This window comes from Anolis sagrei, chromosome 5 (genome assembly GCF_037176765.1).
Source record: "Anolis sagrei isolate rAnoSag1 chromosome 5, rAnoSag1.mat, whole genome shotgun sequence".
NCBI classification, from domain to species: Eukaryota; Metazoa; Chordata; class Lepidosauria; order Squamata; family Dactyloidae; genus Anolis; species Anolis sagrei.
Window position 1 is genome coordinate 39,157,034 of NC_090025.1, and position 18,551 is coordinate 39,175,584.

Consider the following 18,551-nt stretch of genomic DNA (forward strand, 5'->3'; position numbering starts at 1 on the left):
TGGTTCTCAATCTGTGGGTGCCCAGATGTTTTGGTCTTCAATTCCCAGAAATCCTAACACATGCTAGACTGGTTGGGATTTTTGGGAGTTGTAAGCCAAAATACCTGGGGACCTACAGGTTGATAACCACTGAGTTAAGGAGGCCGCATTTGGAGTCGGGACACCCAGTTTAAGAAACTGTGATGTGTAGCCTCCTGACAAGGAGGTTTCCACATCTCCCTGGTGACAGAATTTCTTCAGAAGATAGACTTACTAAACATTTTCATAAACGAGATATTAAATGGACTGATGAAATAAAATGCCTGCAATCAACTTGTGAAGGCTTTAGTATATACTAAATGCTACAGCTGCATAGCTTTCTCTCCTTATTCAGTCAAAGAACATCTTCAATAACAAGAACACCAAGATGATGAAGGCTATTCCAAGTTTAGCAAGTTATTACTTCCAGCACTTCTATATCAATTACTGCTTCAGTGGTTCCTAAAATATGGCCTTACCATTGCATCAAGAGCGACTGGTCTCACGAAACCCTCTTATAGTGCCGGGACTTATTAAATCTAATTTTCTGTGGGCGAACAGATGGCGACTACTAGATGGCATATGTTCTGTATCAGAAACTAGAGCTGATGTGGTCTATCCAATGCAGTTTTTGAAACAGCATCCCAAATAAGCAAACCGAATCTAAAGTTAACCAAAAGGTGATTCATAACCCTTTTATGTTGGGAGAGTGGTCCCTGGTCAAGAAAAGGTTGGGAACGACTGTACTAGCTAAATGTTTATTTGGAGTGTAACTCTTACCTGAGGCTTTGGTCCTAAGATCTTTGAATACAAGGTGTACGACATAACACTACAGGCTGGATAACCCAGACCTATTAGAATATCTGTAGTGATGTATTGACCCAGATGGATTACTGGAGTATGGAGGCACCAGGTCTGTGTAATAGGGCACCCAGTGGTTTCAACCGTATTATTGGATGGAAGCTGGGTTTGCAGTGTCCAAAACAAGGCAAGAGTTTCACTGAAGGTAGTTCTTGGAATAGAATTATTCTTCACGTCTATTAAAATAAATACAAATTCCAGATCAAGCCACATATATTGAAGAGAAAAATGAAGTAAACTTTTGATATTGATGTTTATACCTTCCCACTGGATATTAGGTAACTGCTTTCCCCAAGGTAATAAGATAAAGAATCCAACCAAGATAATCACTAGGCCTCCATAAAGTATAGCACGTTCACCAGTTCTGTTGGACAATAAAAACTGGAGTTACAATATTCATACTTATGTGTTAAATTTGAAAATCACATACACAAAATTAGATCTGTACACCTGGATTTCTTTTTCCTACATAATGATAAGGAATTATGACCAGCAGCAGTATGGTAACAGTGCATATAAAAGGTAAAGATTTTCCTTCCATATAGTAAGGAACTATTTTGGAAAACCCAATTTATGAATCACTACTTGCATCACTACTTGCACTGCAGAGTTCTCCAAATCATCAAACTGTATCTCAGTCATTTACCTTTTAGAAAGGGAGTTAACTGCTACAAATACGATGACTGATTCAATACCAAGTGCACCAAGGATTATGCCATTGACAAACACTGCTTTTTTCCTGGTCCAGGAATACATATCCATTGTCAATGGTGTAGCTATGCTGGAAAACAAAGTAAGTGATATCAAAATCCTCAGGCTTTAAACTTGTGTATACATCTAAAAAAATTATTAAAAGCAACCAACCCCAAAATCTGTTCAGCTGGCATTTTGCTTATTAGCCGGTGTCATAAATCAAACCCTATACACAGAAATACAGCTTCCCATGTAAGTTTTATGAAGACATACAATATGAATCAAGAACGTGACTCCATCTGACATTCTTGTACTTATATGCTACTAGAGCACTTCAAAACAGGAAGCAAGTATTCAAAGAACAATATCATAGGAGAGCCATAGGCCATATAGGGCAGACTTTGTATGCTAAAGGTACCCAGTTCAATCATTGGCACCACTAGATAGGGATAGAATTTGTTTTGCGTGAAACTTCTACAGCTGGCATGGGCAAACTTTGGCCCTCTGGGTGTTTTGGACTTCAACTCCTACAATTCTGGCTGTTAGGAATTACGGGAGTTGAAGTCCAAAACACCCGGAGGGGCGAAGTTTTGCCAGCTGTAGGGGGTCGCATCACTACTAGACCAGATGGGCCAATCTGATTCAAGATAACAAGGCTTCTAAGTTTACTTACGTTTCAAAGACTGCAAAAACGAATAAGATGACAAAGAAAAGGAAATTTGTTGATACAACAGCCACATGATCAATGTTTGCTTGGGTTTCCTGATCCACTTCATCATTTTCTGTGTGAAAAAAATAGTTTGAGATCAGTGCAACAGCAAAGGAAAGGCATGCAGTGAAAGAAACTCAGGTGTATTCCAATTTATTACATTGAGATTTGATCGTTGTACCTGTACATCATTCTCTACACATCACTCACATCCCATAACAGAAAAAATAAAATAAAATCTAGAATTTGTTATATTTTGACTTGCAAGCTATAACACTATGTACTCAATTTTTGTTCCTGTGTTTTAAATATCACTTCCTAATTGATTCTGTCATAAAAACATGGAAACTTGGCTTTTGCGGGACATTCTGTAGCACATTTTGCTGTAGTTTTTCTATGAATATCTCCTCGAGTCTCAACCAATTCAACAAAGTTGAATTGCCACAAAAACAAAGCTTATGGAGTATAACGACTACTTTCAAAATACAACACAATTAAATAGGAATAACACTTTCATACCAGGAATAGGTTTTTTTCTCCAAATTTTGTTACATAGTGTAATATACTTTGTTTTCTGAACAGAATATAAATCCAGTTTCTTAATTCAGTTACAACACGTTATAACAAGTCCTAAATGTCTTTAGCATATAAGTGATGGAGAAGTGTGTAAGGGAAAACTACCCAAAAATATAGCAGAGCATCCAAAATACAAACAGGATACTAATAGTTGAGCAATCAGCTCACAGCAAGCAGAGCATGAAGTGCCGTGTGATGTGGCTGTAAAGAATTTAGAGTTTAGGAAGGAAAGATGCAGAGTCCTGTCTTTAAAACTCACAAAAAGGTTTATTTACAATAAAAATAACTGCATTTTTTATTAGTCTGACCTACTCTAACATCCGTCTCTTCTAAGTTTCTTAAGAGAGGGGAAAAGTCACCAATCACTACATCTCTCCTGACACACAAGCAGAGAGAGATCTCAAAGCCTACAGCACATACTAAGATGAAAAGCTGAAGTCAAAAGTAAAGGCCTGCAGTAGAAAAGTATCCATTCTACACAAGCAAAATAAGACCAGAAACAGGAGAGAAGAAATAGAAATTTCACAATGCTGTATTGCTTGTTTCAGCAGAGATGTACTGTGAGGGTTCAGTTCTGGATCCTGGTGCAGATATGTAAAAAGGTGGATGATGATGTCTATATTATTAAATCACAACAATATGAAGATGCATACTTCAGTGTGCTGGCATTCACATTGCCATCATTTAATATGAGACTTAATGATCTGTGGTCAGTGGAAATTGTAGATCCGGAGCTTGCAGATTGAGAGGGCCGATCTCAAATAAGAACCTCTTTTAGATGTAAAGTGTGGTGCATTCAAATTAAGAGCCATATGCATATAGACAAGCTAAGTACACACCAAACTACTGTATGTGTTAGCCCTCTATTTAAATAGGCCTTTGACGGTCATTTACTACTAAGAACATTCTGGATTGGTCATTTATGTAGCCGAAAATAATCTTTCCCTCCTTGCCTTCAAGAAACAGCTGAAGACGTACCTTTGCTCACTTACGAGGATGAGGAGTTGGGAGTTTGTAAAACTAACATTATACCTCAGATTAATAGCTACCATCCGTATACATGCCCTGTTCACCCCACCAGCTCAATAGGTATCTTGAGCAATGATCAATCTATTTGCCCCCAAGGAACTGGGAAATTGATGCTTCTGTTCGATGTTTAATGTTTTGTCTTATGTCTGATATAACAGGCTGTGTTTTTTTATTTAATTTTAGTTGTTAAGTCATAATTTGTTTTTATATGTTGGGTTGCCAAATTTCATTACTATGGATGTATTGTTATTGTGTTTGAGCATTGAATGTTTGCCTTTCATATTGGAATCTGCCCTGAGTCCCTCCAGGGAGATAGAGAGGAATATAAATAAATAAATTATTATTACTATTATCTTTGCATGGCAGAAGAACTAACACACACTAACTATGGAAAGGCACTATAAGACTAAAGTCGCTATTATGGTAAACTGCAAGTACTTTGGCGGGAACTGAGGAAAGAAAACACATTTTAGGGACTTGTTTGAATGAATTCACCTTTTCTTGTGGAGGAGCACATGTACAAACCACCAACACTATTTGCCCTGAACCATTAGCTCACCATTAGCACCTGCCAAAATTGTCTCAGCTTGCCTAGAATTACCTTTTGCTTCACAGTTAATGCTATTTTGTGGCCATCCCAAGTCGTCTACACGATGTTCTCTAAAAATAAAATTAAAAAATCATTAAGATGCTTGTATACATTAATTAGTTAGTAAGACAGTACACAAGTCTGAAATAAAATCATAACATAAAAATCAATAACAAAACTGTTAAAACATAAAAGCAGTAGCATACTAACAATAATAAGAAACATCTTTTCAAGAATGCAAAGCAATTTTGTGACACTATTAGTCCATAGTCTGAAAATGGAACAGGAGAAATTCCTTTCCCAAACGCTAACAAATCCCCTTTGAGGGTTAGATATTGAGCCCTGAACGCATTGGTGTAAAATTAATTAATATATGTCAGTATGAACTTAATATTGTGAAGGTCAGAAACAATATTATTTTTTTAAAGTTTTAAATGGGTCTAATATATGCACTCATGTTTCACACGTCACCTATCAGTTTAGTTAGTTAATAATTAATATGGCATGAGGATCGGATCTTCAAAGCAAAGGTGGAACTACTTCCAAGCTTTTAATGGTTGCTGTATTTTGATCTTTGTGCCATATGTTTTGGTATACAGTATGCATGTTATAGTGTGTGTTTTGATATATGTATTTTGTTGTATGTATTTTACATTCATTTGTTTTGACTGTGTTGTATCCTACATTGAGCCGTGAGGACAGGTAACAAATAATACGTGTACTGCTAGGGGGCGAAACGGGGTTTTTTTTGTCAGAAGTAACTTGAGAAATTGCAAGTCGCTTCTGGTGTGAGAGAATTGGCCATCTGCAAGGACGCTGCCCAGGGGAGGCCTGGATGTTTTACCATCCTGTGGGAGGCTTCTCTCATGTCCCCACATGGGAAGCTGGAGCTGACAGATGGGAGCTCAACCCATCTCGCAGATTCAAACCGTCAACCTTCAAATCAGTGGTTAAGCCGGCACAAGGGTTTAACCCATTGCATCAACGCAGTTCCTAGGGCCTTAGGTGAAGTCTGTCTATTCAATGGACACAGAAATATAGCACAGTTCTTGCTTGTCTGGTGTAAAGGCAGTAGTATATTTGAAACTTCTTTCCAACAAATGATAAGAAATACACACAACCATATGCTGGAGATTTGTGGGTTGGGACTGGGGGAGTTAGGTGACTAGTTTGTTCCATAGGGCAGCATGGTCTTTTAATGCTACACATCTCAAACTTTTAATGTTACACATCTCAAAGGCATGCTTTTTTTTTTGCAGTGTCAATTCCATATTTGTTCTCAATGGCCACATATTTTTTCTTTTTTCCTGCAAACTTATCAGAGACAGACAGCTATGAACTATTCATATACGATCATATGTTACACTATTTTCTTTTTCTTCTTCCATCTGGTGCCAAAAGAAAATGAAATACAGTATACAAGGAGAATAAATACATGCATACACAAAAATGAAAGTCAAATATTTCATTCAATCTCTCTTCAGAAATAGCCTTAGTTTGCAGTTACCTAAATACAGCAACTATGAGAACAATGTTAATAATTCCTAGAAGAGCTCCAAACAGAACAGGTGCGGTGTACATGTTCACCTGGAGATGAATGGTTTTCCAAGTAAATCCGTTTTCTCCAATGAGTGTAAAAAGAGTCTGGAAAACTAACAAAAAATTGAATTAATTACAATAGAACTCAAAGGGGGATATTTAAATATTAAGATTAATTGCAGATAAACCACTTAAAAATCTAAAAAAAAAAAAAGGAAGAAGAGAAAGTATGTCTGCTTATGCAACTGTAGCTTTAAAGAAAAAAATTTTTTACATCATACACTGCCTTGGTAGCTCAAGAAGTGATAAACACATTTCATGAATAAAGTTTTTTCATTCATGTCTAACATAAGAGAAAACCTGGTGTCCTGAATGAGGAATACTTATTAGTGTAACTTCATTTGTTCACCACTTCTCCAGCCACCAAAGTAATGTACAATGTAAACATGCTTTAAACATTATATACACAGAAAGCCCCCTTTAAATATATTTCTAAAGCCACAGACATATTTTTTAAAAGTAAAAATAGCTGAAAATAGCCAGAGCAGTTATCCCTCATTTTAAGAATGAGGAAGTAATTAAGTCATGACCAACTGTGGCCTTATCTACATTCCTTTGGAAAACCCAACTGAGACTGACCAAATGTACTCCTGCCCACAATAATTACCTGATGTTTCAAAAGCACCCACAAGCTATGAAATGGATATTTGTAACTTCATACAGAATAGGTGGTATTCCCAACACCAGGTTAATTTCTTCCTACTGACCAAAAACTGACCATCTTGTCTGGGTTCAACTTGTTCACCCACATCGAAACTGCACTACCACCACATCCATACAACAATTCCGGACTTCCACGCTTATATATTGTACCTGGTCCCAGTATGAATCCCACTGCTTGACATGCACTAGTGTTTGCCATAGCACCTGTTCGTTCGGCAAGAGAAGTAGCACCTGCAATGTATGACCGAACTACTGCGACATTTCCTAAAAATATGAACAGAAGAACGCATGGTTAGTTGTCACTGATACAACCTGAAATGCATCTCTTACTTAAACACGCAATACTAACAAAAGGTCCGTCAACACAGCAGGCAAAAGAGTTCCTCCTTTCTCTGCTTGCTTTGCCTATTTTCAATTTCTTGAAATTTATGTAAAAGAACCTTATGGAAAGTACAAATGAAATAACTGGATATATAATTTGTACTTTCTTAAAGCATGAGTCTCCTCAAAGGTCAGTTATCTGCCCTCCACCTCACCCTAAACGACTTGAAGGCACACAACAACACCTAATTAACTTGACTATCTCATCAGCCAAAAGCAGGCCCACACATTATGTTGGTTAAAATTGTTATTCATTTTAAATATTGTACTTTATTTCATGTTTGTTTGCCCTACAAACAAGATATGTACAGTGTGCATAGGAATTTGAGGGTGCTTTTTTTTTTTCAAACTATATGTTGTATACCTAGCCCTGAGGCACCTGTCACCCAGCACCACACCAGAGGCCAATAGTCCAATACTGAAGTGATTATTGAATAAAAAAAACATACAAAAAAGGGGAAAAGAGTTATATCCAAAAGTAGCAGTCAGGATATAACTTGCAATACATGAAATAATCCAGACTTCAACAAAAGTCTTTCAAGAAAGCCAAGAAAATGTCACAGAAGCTAGAAATCCAAAAACAGAAATAATCCAAGGTAATTCCAGGAACATGAACACAGAAAACTCTTCCAGGCAAATATCTTCAAAGTTACATAGGCAAAGGCAGGAACATGAAACAAGAATCTTGACATGGACTTGGAAACATGAACAGCAGATTCTTTCCCCTTTAGCAAAGTTGTCTCCTCTGAATGCTTGGAACTAAACACCTAATTTAAGCCTGTCCAAGCTCCCATGAAATCATGACGGAGGCACCTGGATTTCAAGGCCTTATCTTGACCCTCCCGGCCTTGGGAGGCGCTGGGAAAAACTAGTCTAATTTTCATGCCCTGCTTTCAGAGATTTAATTTACACTTTCTAGTGACCTCCTCACCCTCCCCGTCTTCCCAAGGCCTTTTCTTCAGAGAAATTTTAGTTTTACTTTCCCTGGTTGCTAAGGAATGATCTAATCCAGTATTGGCCGGGTTAGGCTGACCTGTCTGCAAATCTCCCTGAATGCTCTCAGAATCTCCCTGAACACATTCAGACATTTCATTTTGAAACTCCTCATCCTCAGAATTGTATGGCTCTTGCAAGGTTACATTACTATATGCTGGACCCCCAACAGTCTGAGACACTCTGTTTAAAAAGTTTGAGGACCCCTGCCTTAAAGTGATCAGTTTCCCTTAAATTGATTAATATTGGTTCTCTGAAGTCTGGCTATTTCAACTCATCAGCAGAAAAACACAACCACTCATGGTTCTTCCATACAGCATTTTTAAAGTTCTGAAATGTCATTAAGATAGAAATGGCCTTTGATGTTAATGCCCAAGAAATATGAAAACCATTATAATTTTTCCCAACTATTTTCAGGATCTCTGTTGTCACAACAGGCCTCTGTTCTGCATGGGTCAGCTACTCCAAACACTAATTTAGGCTACTGCTAGGCACTTTCTTAAAAATTAACAACAGACATGGGTGACCAATCTGGTAACTGTGCTAATGGGCAAAGCTTTAAATATATTTATTTTGAGGTTAAGTCATGAACCTTTATGCTAACAGCTTCTACACATACTAGCTGACATAGCTATACAGAATCAAGACTTTTGTAAAAAAAAAAAATCCACAGGTGCTTATAAGAGCTTGATTAATGTATGACCAATGTTTTAAATGGTGTATAATCTCAGATCTCCCAGTTTTCAACATAAACTAAATCAAAATTACCTGCACCAAATCCCACCAGAGCTCGAGCAGCCAGCATGTAGTATTTGTTGTGAGAAGTGGGTAAATGGACATAGGAATAGAGGCAATTAGCAGCCACAGAAATAGCAGTTGAAACTATAAGGGGCTCTCTTCTTGGACGGTAGTTCGACCATGCTCCAAAGAAGGGGGAAGCTATCATCTGACCAATGCTATATGATGCAATAATCCAGCCAAGGAAGCTTTCATCTGCAGTTTTATCTATCTAGGGGAAAACAACAGAAAAGCAAGTTTAAAACCAGCAGCATATTTTCAGGCTTTCAACAACAGTATTAGAAGTTCCAAACAATATATAGAATATAAATATTTATCTTTCTCCTGAAACATAGCCAGTTTCTCCGCTGACTAAAAGTGAAGATGCTAATTTAAACTAACAACTGAATTACTTATTAATATCTGATGTTATAGAAATAATTTCTTAAGGAACTATCACAAGTTAGGCATGTACAAACTAAGGGAAATGTCTGGGGAATGTACATCTGGCAGGTTATGAAACACCATACTTTCCCATGGCAATATTCACTGAAATGACTGTAAGATGTTATCTTAGTTGCACCCTTGAGATAAGAATACTGCTTTTGAAATTCAGACAGCAACTATGGTAGTAAGTGAATCACCACCACTTTTAAATGCATTTAGTAGTTTAGGTGAAGAGAATGAGATTTTGGGATGAAAACTACAAAACTTGTGGGAACCCGCTACAGTTTTCATATCTAAGGACACCAGCAAAGATAGCAGTTCCCTACAGGAAGTCACTTGTCAACTTATAGTGACTTAACGATCTTAGGATATCCTTAGGCAAGGAAAACTTAAGAGGTGGTTTGCTAAGTCCTTCCTCTGAAATAAAGCGTAAAGCACTTTGTATTCATTGGTGATATCCAATTCAAGTACTCAACAAGGTTATCCCTTCTTAGGGCCCTTCCACACAGCCATATAACCCAGAATATCAAGGCAGAACTGCTTTGAACTGGGTTATATGAGTCCTCACACTATATATTCCAGTTCAAAGCAGATAATGTGGGGTTTTATTCAGCTATGTGAAAGGGGCTTTAGTTTCCAAGAACAAACAGGACCTGGTGCTTTCAGGCCTCAGGGATGGGAGCAGGGTGGCGGTGTGGAGGAGTTGTCTATCTCTCCGTTGCCATGGTCCGACCACTTCCTGATTAGATTTAGGCTCACTGCGCCCCCTAACCTCCGCAAGGGTGGAGGACCCATTAGGATGGTCCGCCCCAGGAGGCTAATGGATCCGAGTGGATTCCTGACGGCTCTTGGGGAGTTTCCCGCCGCCGCGGTAGGTGATCATGTCGAGGCCTTGGTCGCTCTCTGGAACGGGGAGATGACCAGGGCTATTGACAAGATTGCTCCGGAACGTCCCCTCTCGAGTAACCGAGCTAAACCAGCCCCTTGGTTCACTGAGGAGCTGGCAGCGATGAAGCGAAAGAAGAGGGTTCTAGAGAGCGTGTGGCGCTCAGACCCAAGCGAGTCAAACCGAACACGGTTTGTGTCCTTTTTAAGGGCATATGCCGCGGCAATAAAAGCCGCAAAGAAAACTTTCTTTGCGGCCACTATTGCGTCTGCAAAAAACCGTCCGGCGGAGCTGTTTCGGGTTGTCAGAGGTCTTTTAACTCCCCCTACTTCAGGTGGGAGCCCTGACAACTCGGCAGCGCGCTGTGAAGCATTTGCTCGGTTCTTTGCAGACAAAGTCGCTTTGATCCGCTCTGGGCTGGACGCCACATTAGATGCAGTCTCTGTGGATGTGACACAAGCACCTGCTTGTCCGATTTTGTTGGATTCTTTTCAGTTTGTGAAACCCGAGGATGTGGACAAGATACTTGGAGGAATGAGACCCACCACGTCCATCCTAGACCCCTGCCCATCCTGGCTTCTGAAGGAGGCCAGAGGGGGATTGGCCGAGTGGGTAACGGTGGTGGTTAATGCCTCCCTTCGGCAAGGCAAGATTCCAGCGAGCCTAAAACAGGCTGTTGTAAAGCCGCTGTTGAAGAAACCATCACTTGACCCCACTAAATTGGACAACTTTCGGCCTGTTTCCAATCTTCCCTTCTTGGGCAAAGTCATGGAAAGCGTGGTGGCCTCACAACTCCAGGTATTCTTGAGAGACACGGATATTCTGGATCCGGCACAGTCTGGTTTCAGACCGGGACATGGTACCGAGACGGTCTTGGTCGCCTTAGTGGATGATCTGCGCCGGGAGCTAGACAGGGGGAGTGTGTCCCTGTTGGTGCTCCTGGACCTCTCAGCGGCCTTCGATACCGTCGACCACGGTATTCTTCTGGGGCGCCTTGCAGAGATGGGTCTCGGGGGCACTGCTTTGCAGTGGCTCCGGTCATTTCTGGAGGGTCGTACTCAGAAGGTGTTGCTGGGGGACTCCTGTTCAACGCCACAGCCGTTGATCTGTGGCGTTCCTCAGGGTTCCATCTTGTCCCCCTTGCTGTTTAACATCTACATGAAGCCGCTGGGTGAGATCATCCGGAGTTTCGGGGTGCGGTGTCACCTGTACGCAGATGATGTCCAACTCTGTCACTCCTTCCCACCTGCTACTAAGGAGGCCGTCGAAGTCCTGAACCGGTGCCTGGCCGCTGTAATGGTCTGGATGAGGGCGAACAAACTGAAACTAAATCCAGACAAGACAGAGGTACTCCTGGTCAGTCGCAAGGCCGAACAGGGTATAGGGTTACAGCCTGTGCTGGACGGGGTCGCACTCCCCTTGAAGGCACAGGTTCGCAGCTTGGGTGTGACCCTGGATTCATCGCTGAGCCTGGAGCCTCAGGTTTCAGCGGTGACCAGGGGAGCATTTGCACAGCTTAGGCTCGTGCGCCAGCTGCGCCCGTATCTTGGGAAGTCTGACTTGGCCACGGTGGTACACGCTTTGGTCACATCCCGCCTCGACTACTGCAACGCTCTCTACGTGGGGCTGCCCTTGAAGACGGCCCGGAAGCTTCAGCTAGTCCAACGCGCGGCAGCCATGTTGTTAACGGGAGCAGGACGCAGAGAGCATACAACGCCCCTGCTGTCCCAGCTCCACTGGCTGCCGATTCGCTACCGGGCCCAATTTAAGGTGCTGGTGTTATCCTACAAAGCCCTAAACGGTTCCGGCCCAAAATACCTTGCAGACCGCATCTCGGCCTATGAGCCCACGAGGGCCTTGAGATCATCCGGGGAGGCCCTTCTCTCGGTCCCGCCTGCCTCACAGGCACGTCTGGCGGGGACGAGAGAGCGGGCCTTCTCGGTGGTGGCCCCCTGGCTGTGGAACACCCTCCCTGCTGAAGTTAGACAGGCGCCCTCCTTGATGGCCTTTCGTAGGGGCCTGAAAACATGGCTCTTCGAGCAGGCCTTCAACTGAGTGTATCTTGAAACGACACTGGAATGAACTAGGACTATGAATTTTGGCTATGACCCCAGGACTTGACGAAGCGGATTTTTAGTATAAGTATATGTTATGTTTGTATTGTCTGGTTTGTATTGTCGTGATTTTTGTACACTGTCCTTTTTTGTTGCTGTTCACCGCCCCGAGTCGCCCTCGGGCTGAGAGGGGCGGTCAATAAATGCATAAAATAAATAAATAAATAAATAAAAATAATACCAAACCAACCCCCACTCCCATCACTGTCATTTACATTTCAGCATAACTAATCTAAATTCAAATTGTTACAAACCTTTTGAAGATATGGCCATATTGACATAATTACAATAGAAAAACCTGCAACACAAAGAGTCAATGTTATTTTGACTGCTATTCATTAAATGAAGATCTGTATAAGTTGCCCTAATTAAAAAAAAACATGAAGTTCAAAAATATAAACAACTCAACATCCATTTTAAGAAAAATGTTCATACTATTCAATTAGCTTTAAGTGGCATACGTGATCTCTTTTCTACTTATATTGAGATCAACAATACCAAGGTAGGGAGCCTAAGTCAATTAGGTTGTCCACAAATAAATTACATATGTATAAACAAAACTTTTTGTATCACATAATACTGAATTTTTGGTTTATGTACTGTCTGCACCAGTACCTAAGGCAGTAGTTCCCAACCTGTGGGTTCCACAGGCGTTTTGGCCTACAACTCCTAGAAATCCCAGCTGTTCGGATTTCTGGGAGCTGAAAGCCAAAACATCTGGAAACCCACTGATCTTGTTAACACTTTAAAAATATCTTTTCAAAGAAAAAAATTGCAACTATTAAAAAAAACCCTTAACACAATTATATTGCAATGAAGAATATCAGTAAAATCAGCATAGAAGTACTCTAACCAATATAGGCAAACCACAGATTTCATTGGAATCATTCCGTCATGCACAACTTCAAAGGACTTCTCTTAACGAGGCTACAAAAACTAAATTCAGGCACAGTATGACAAATATCTCCATGATTCTCCCGGGTAAACCTGTGGCTGTTGGGGGGAAAGGGAGATAAAATCATAGAATCCTGGAGTTGGAAAAGAGCACAAGGGCCATTCAGTCCAAATACCTGCCACGCAGATACTAAAGTTATCCCTTTAGCTTTACTGCATTAGAGCATCATATAATAATTATAGCAAGAAAACTAAATTGCAGAAGCAAACTAAAGACTTCAGCTAAACTGCATATTTTAAAGGAAAGAATTGAATTTCTAGTTTCCCCGATGAGTGCACACTAAGAGCTTATTCATCTATACCACAGCAACCAGGAAAGATAAGAGGCATCTCTATCACGCTCCATGGTTGATTTTTATGCCTATTTTATATAAGAAATCCTGGTAGTTGGTTTTTTTCTAGATTTTGAAGAATTAGGTATAGACACATGAACCAATGTGTGGAAAATTCCCATGATTTTTTAAAAGCACGCTTTCATTCAGAGCAATCATGAAACCAGAAAACACAGCACTGGGTTGACATCGGTTTTACAAACCAACACTGCTGAAGAACATGGTAAGGTACATTATCCGAATGGCTCTCCATCGGCTCTTATAATGCTGTAGCGTTTCCATAACATCTCCAGATCTGTAACAAGCAATAAATGCAATGACATCTTAAGCAAAACAGGCAACCTGTGACTACAGGTTCTTATCAGATGAATCAAGCTCCACCTTTCAAAGATGAAAACTTAACTCTAATTAAAAAGCGCACAGGATAAATAAACAGGATTTACAGTACAAACAGTGTCACAGACATTATAGGGGAAATTTCAAAATACAGCAGAGACACAACTAAATGAAGCCCTGGCACAACACAATAATCTTGAAGGACTAGTTTAAAATCCAGCTTGAGATGACCAGAGATTTATTAAGAAGCAATCTTAAATTTTAATACTCTTCCAATATTAAAAGGCTGTGTCTAGTTCTGGAGACCACAATTCAAGAGAGGAATTAACAAGTGTGGTCAGAGAAGGGTGACTAAAATGATCAAAGGTTTGGAAGACAAGCCCTATGAGGAACTGGGGAAGCCTGAGAGGGGACATGATAGCCATGTTTATATATCTGAAAGGATGCCACATTTAGGAGGAGGCAAGTTTGTTTTCTGCTGCTCTGGTGACTAGGACACGGAGACATAGATTCAAGTGGCAGAGAAAGAGACTCAACCAAAAGAGAGAGAAAAGAAAAGAGATTCCTAAACATTAGGAAGAATATCTCAACAAGAAGAACTGTTCAACAATGGAATATCCTGCCTTGGAATGTGATGGAGTCTCCTCCTCTGGAAGATTTTAAGCAAAGGCTGGATGGCCATATATTGGGAATGCTTTGATTCAATGTTCTTGCATGGCAGAAGAGGGTTGGACTGGATGGCTTCTTCCAACTTTATGATTCTAAGAGTAGCCCTTATTCAAAATGCTTGTGATCAGCAGTATTTTGGATATTGTTTCATTATCCAGACAGAGGCCAAAAGGGGACCTAGACAGAGAAGAATAGTCCATTTTACGGGGGGGGGGGGGGGGGGGGGGGGTGTAGTTTGAAGGGGCTAAACTATTTCCCCCTGTTTTCCTTGTCACCATCGTCAAAACAACCCTCGCTTATGGAATGGGAAGGGGGAATAACCAGCAAAAACAAGGGAAATTGTTTCTCTCCTTTAACTACTCCCCCCCCCCCCTCCCACAATAAAATGGAATATCCTTCGCTGTCTAGGCCCCCTTTCAGAATCTGTTCCTAGATAATGGAACAGTACCATATTTTGCACTTTGATTTTTTTTTAGATTTTGGAAAACCTGTCTTATGCACAAAAACAGTCTAAAAACAAAATGAAACTTGAAATTTCATTTTGTAATTATATGTATTGTAACACAGTTTTCTTATGTTATTTTATCATATATTGAGTTGTTTTTGACTTTGTTTATTATTGATGGCATTGAATGTTTGCCTCTGTGTATTTGTTGTCAGCCGCCCTGAGTCCCTTCAGGGAGATGAGGCGAGGTATAAATAAAGTTTCATTCATTCAAACAATATTCATGCAAGTTTCACATACACATAGCCTGAAGGTAATTTTATACATATACACAATATGTTTAACAGTTTTGAGCATGAAACTTAGTTTGTGTACACTTTGAGCTTCATCTGGGTGCAAAGATGTGAGATAAAAATACATATAATAATAATAATAATAATAATTTATTTATTTATTACAACATTTCTACCCCGCCTTTCTCACCACAGAGGGGACTCAAGGCAGCTTTACATACCGGCAACAATTCAATGCCCTGAAACACAATCTACACTTAAATAAATACTAAAATAGAATTTAAAAGCACATTAAATCAATTAAAACATTTTAAAACAATGCAAACACATTGTTCAAAAGTACATTGAACTATCTCGGCAACTAATGTGGACAATTTTGGAGCATTTTGAAAAAAAAGTATGAAAATAAAGTCATCCCTCTTTATTTGTGGTTTTTGATTACAAATGTTATTTCTCTGAATCCCAAGGTCCTCCAGTGCAATTTCTATAGTCATCTTCCAGCTATGTTCAACATTTATGCTGGGAGACCTAGTGCCCTTCCACACAGAATATCAAGGCAGAAAATCCCATAATATCTGCTTTGAACTGGATTATCTGAGTCCACACTGTCATATATTCCTGATCAAAGTAGATCCTGTGGGATTTTATTCAGTTGTGCGGAAGGGGCCTCAGAGATACTGAAAAAGGATACCTTTCAAGGAATCTCTTGATCAGTGGTTCTCAACCTGTGAGTCCCCAGGTGTTTTGGCCTACAACTCCCAGAAATCCCAGCCAGTTTACCAGCTCGTAGGATTTCTGGGAGTTGAAGACCAAAACATCTGGGCACCCACAGATTGAGAACCACTGCCGTAGTTCAATGTTAGGGTCCTGATCTTTTTTTCTGGATTCTACCTATTGGCTGTTTTAGACATTTACTCAAGTGTGTTGTGCAGTGTTTACAGTAGACTCTACAGAAGATACTTCCGCTGTACTTCATAAAAAGGAACATCTGTCTGTTTAGCAAGCCTTGCAAATGCTGATTTATTAGTAAATGTTTGGGTTTTAGACCTATTTTATGTACTTATATACCCCGGGATCCCGTAAACATATCTCAGGCCAAAAGGGATTACAGGTGAAAAGGTTTAAGCAACCCTGTTCTAGAGAACAGATTTTTTAAAACCGTTGTCCCAAGCAGACCTGAATTTTCCACAGCAGTGGCAGGACACCACTGGCAAAACTTTCAGAACAATGTACCTCACGAAGTAGCAGCACTTCTGTTTCCAGCAAGCACCTTTCTTGGAAATTTAAGATTTCTCAATTCAGTATGGAAAAACAACACCTTCATTTACTCAAGCGTTCTGATTGCACAAAGAGCAGCTTGTAACACAAACATTAAATAGTGGTGGGAATTTTGTTGGGGCATTGCGACTTAATCTGTGGGAATTAGAATTACACAGTTGTGTAACATCTGTATCCAGGGCACGGCTGCTATTACGTTACTCCATAGCTGAGCTAGCAAAGTGCCCAATATATCTTGGGCCCAGTGTGCACTGGACAATCTCGAAAGTGTATCATTATGCATCTTTACAGTTCAGTAACCAGGTTGTTGTTTTTTTTGTCGTGCCAGGAGCGACATGGGAAACTGCAAGTCGCTTCTGGTGTGAGAGAATTGGCCGTCTGCAAGGACGTTGCCCAGGGGACGCCGAGATGATTTGATTTTTTTTATAATCTTTATGGGAGGCTTGTCTCATGTCCCTGTATAAGGAGCTGGAGCTGATAGAGGGAGCTCATCCACCTCTCCCTGGATTCAAACCTGTGACCTGTCGGTTTTCAGTCCTGCCAGCACAGGGGGTTAACCCACTGAGCCACCGGGGGCTCCGTAACCAGGTTAATTAGTGTCTCTACTATGCAGTTTCTTAAACTGGGTGTCCCGACTCCAAATGCGGTCTCTTCAACTCAGTGGTTCTCAACCTGTGGGTCCCCAGGTATTTTGGCCTACAATTCTTAGAAATCCCAGCCAGTTTACCAGTTCGTAGGATTTCTGGGAGTGTAAGGCCAAAACATCTGGGTGCCCACAGATTGATAACCACTGCTCTGATTAATTTGAATCCATTTTCTGTGGAAAATGACGACAGAGTTGTTCTAGAAGACCTAAAAATTCTGAGAAAAGTGTTCTCTCAGGTAAAAATAAATGTCTGCAGATTAGTAGTTCCCAACCTTTGGGCCTCCAGGTGTTTTGGACTTCAATTCCCAGAAATCCCAGCCAGTTTACCAGCTGTTAGGAACTGTGGGAGCTGAAGTCCAAAACACCTGGAGGCCCAAAGGTTGGGAACCACTGCTGTAGACCAGTGGTTCTCAACCTGTGGGTCCCCTGATGTTTTGGCCTTCAACTCCCAGAAATCCTAATAGTTGGTAAACTGGCTGAGATTTCTGAGAGTTGTAGGCCAAAACACCTGGGGAACCACTGCTGTAGACAATAAAGAGGTCTTTATTCAGTCATCATAGAATCAAAGAGTTGGAAGAGACCTCATGGGCCATCCAGTCCAACCCCCTGCCAAGAAGCAGGAATATTGCATTCAAATCACCCCTGACAGATGGCCATCCAGCCTCTGTTTAAAAGCTTCCAAAGAAGGAGCCTTCACCACAGTCTGGGGCAGAGAGTTCCACTGCTGAACGGCTCTCACAGTCAGGAAGTTCTTCCTTATGTTCAGATAGAATCTCCTCTCTTGTAGTTTGAAGCCATTGTTCCGCGTCCTAGTCTCCAGGGAAGCAGAAAACAAGCTTGCTCCCTCCTCCCTGTGGCTTCCTCTCACATATTTATACATGGCTATCATATCCCCTCTCAGCCTTCTCTTCTTCAAGCTAAACATGCCCAACTCCTTAAGCCGCTCCTCATAGGGCTAAAATTACAACTACACAACAGTCATGTCCACATCTCCCCCAGCTTCAAACCCCTACCTGCTTCGGTGTTCGTCCTCAGGCCCCAATAAGGGCTCCTCCAGCCCTTCCAGCACAGGTTCCATCACCGCCACGGCCATCTTCCAAACACCCGGAAGTCAAGGCGAGGCCACGCCCATTATGCTAATGAGGAAAACCTTCCCACGCGGTCTGGAACCAATCCGCAGCGTCGCCCATCCTGTCTTTAAAAAGCACGCCCCTCCGTGCATGCGCAAGAATACCTCCCACATATCAGGTCACGTGACAACAA

The 18,551-nt window shown here is 41.0% G+C and overlaps 1 protein-coding gene across 1 annotated transcript in view; it reads right to left on the bottom strand.

Moving 5' to 3' along the window:
• The window catches only part of MFSD8 (major facilitator superfamily domain containing 8), a 20,839-nt gene extending 2,319 nt beyond the window's left edge, over positions 1-18,520 (bottom strand). The window contains exons 1-11 of the mRNA XM_060778952.2: positions 18,302-18,520; positions 13,825-13,916; positions 12,590-12,633; positions 8,880-9,120; positions 6,888-7,001; positions 5,983-6,127; positions 4,488-4,546; positions 2,246-2,354; positions 1,526-1,660; positions 1,140-1,243; positions 799-1,055 (exon numbers count right to left, since the gene is read on the bottom strand). Coding sequence (XP_060634935.2) covers positions 799-1,055; positions 1,140-1,243; positions 1,526-1,660; positions 2,246-2,354; positions 4,488-4,546; positions 5,983-6,127; positions 6,888-7,001; positions 8,880-9,120; positions 12,590-12,633; positions 13,825-13,916; positions 18,302-18,381 — 1,380 coding nt within the window. The 5' untranslated portion in view covers positions 18,382-18,520. The remainder of the gene's footprint in view (positions 1-798; positions 1,056-1,139; positions 1,244-1,525; positions 1,661-2,245; positions 2,355-4,487; positions 4,547-5,982; positions 6,128-6,887; positions 7,002-8,879; positions 9,121-12,589; positions 12,634-13,824; positions 13,917-18,301) is intronic.
• Between the last annotated feature and the right edge of the window lie 31 nt (positions 18,521-18,551).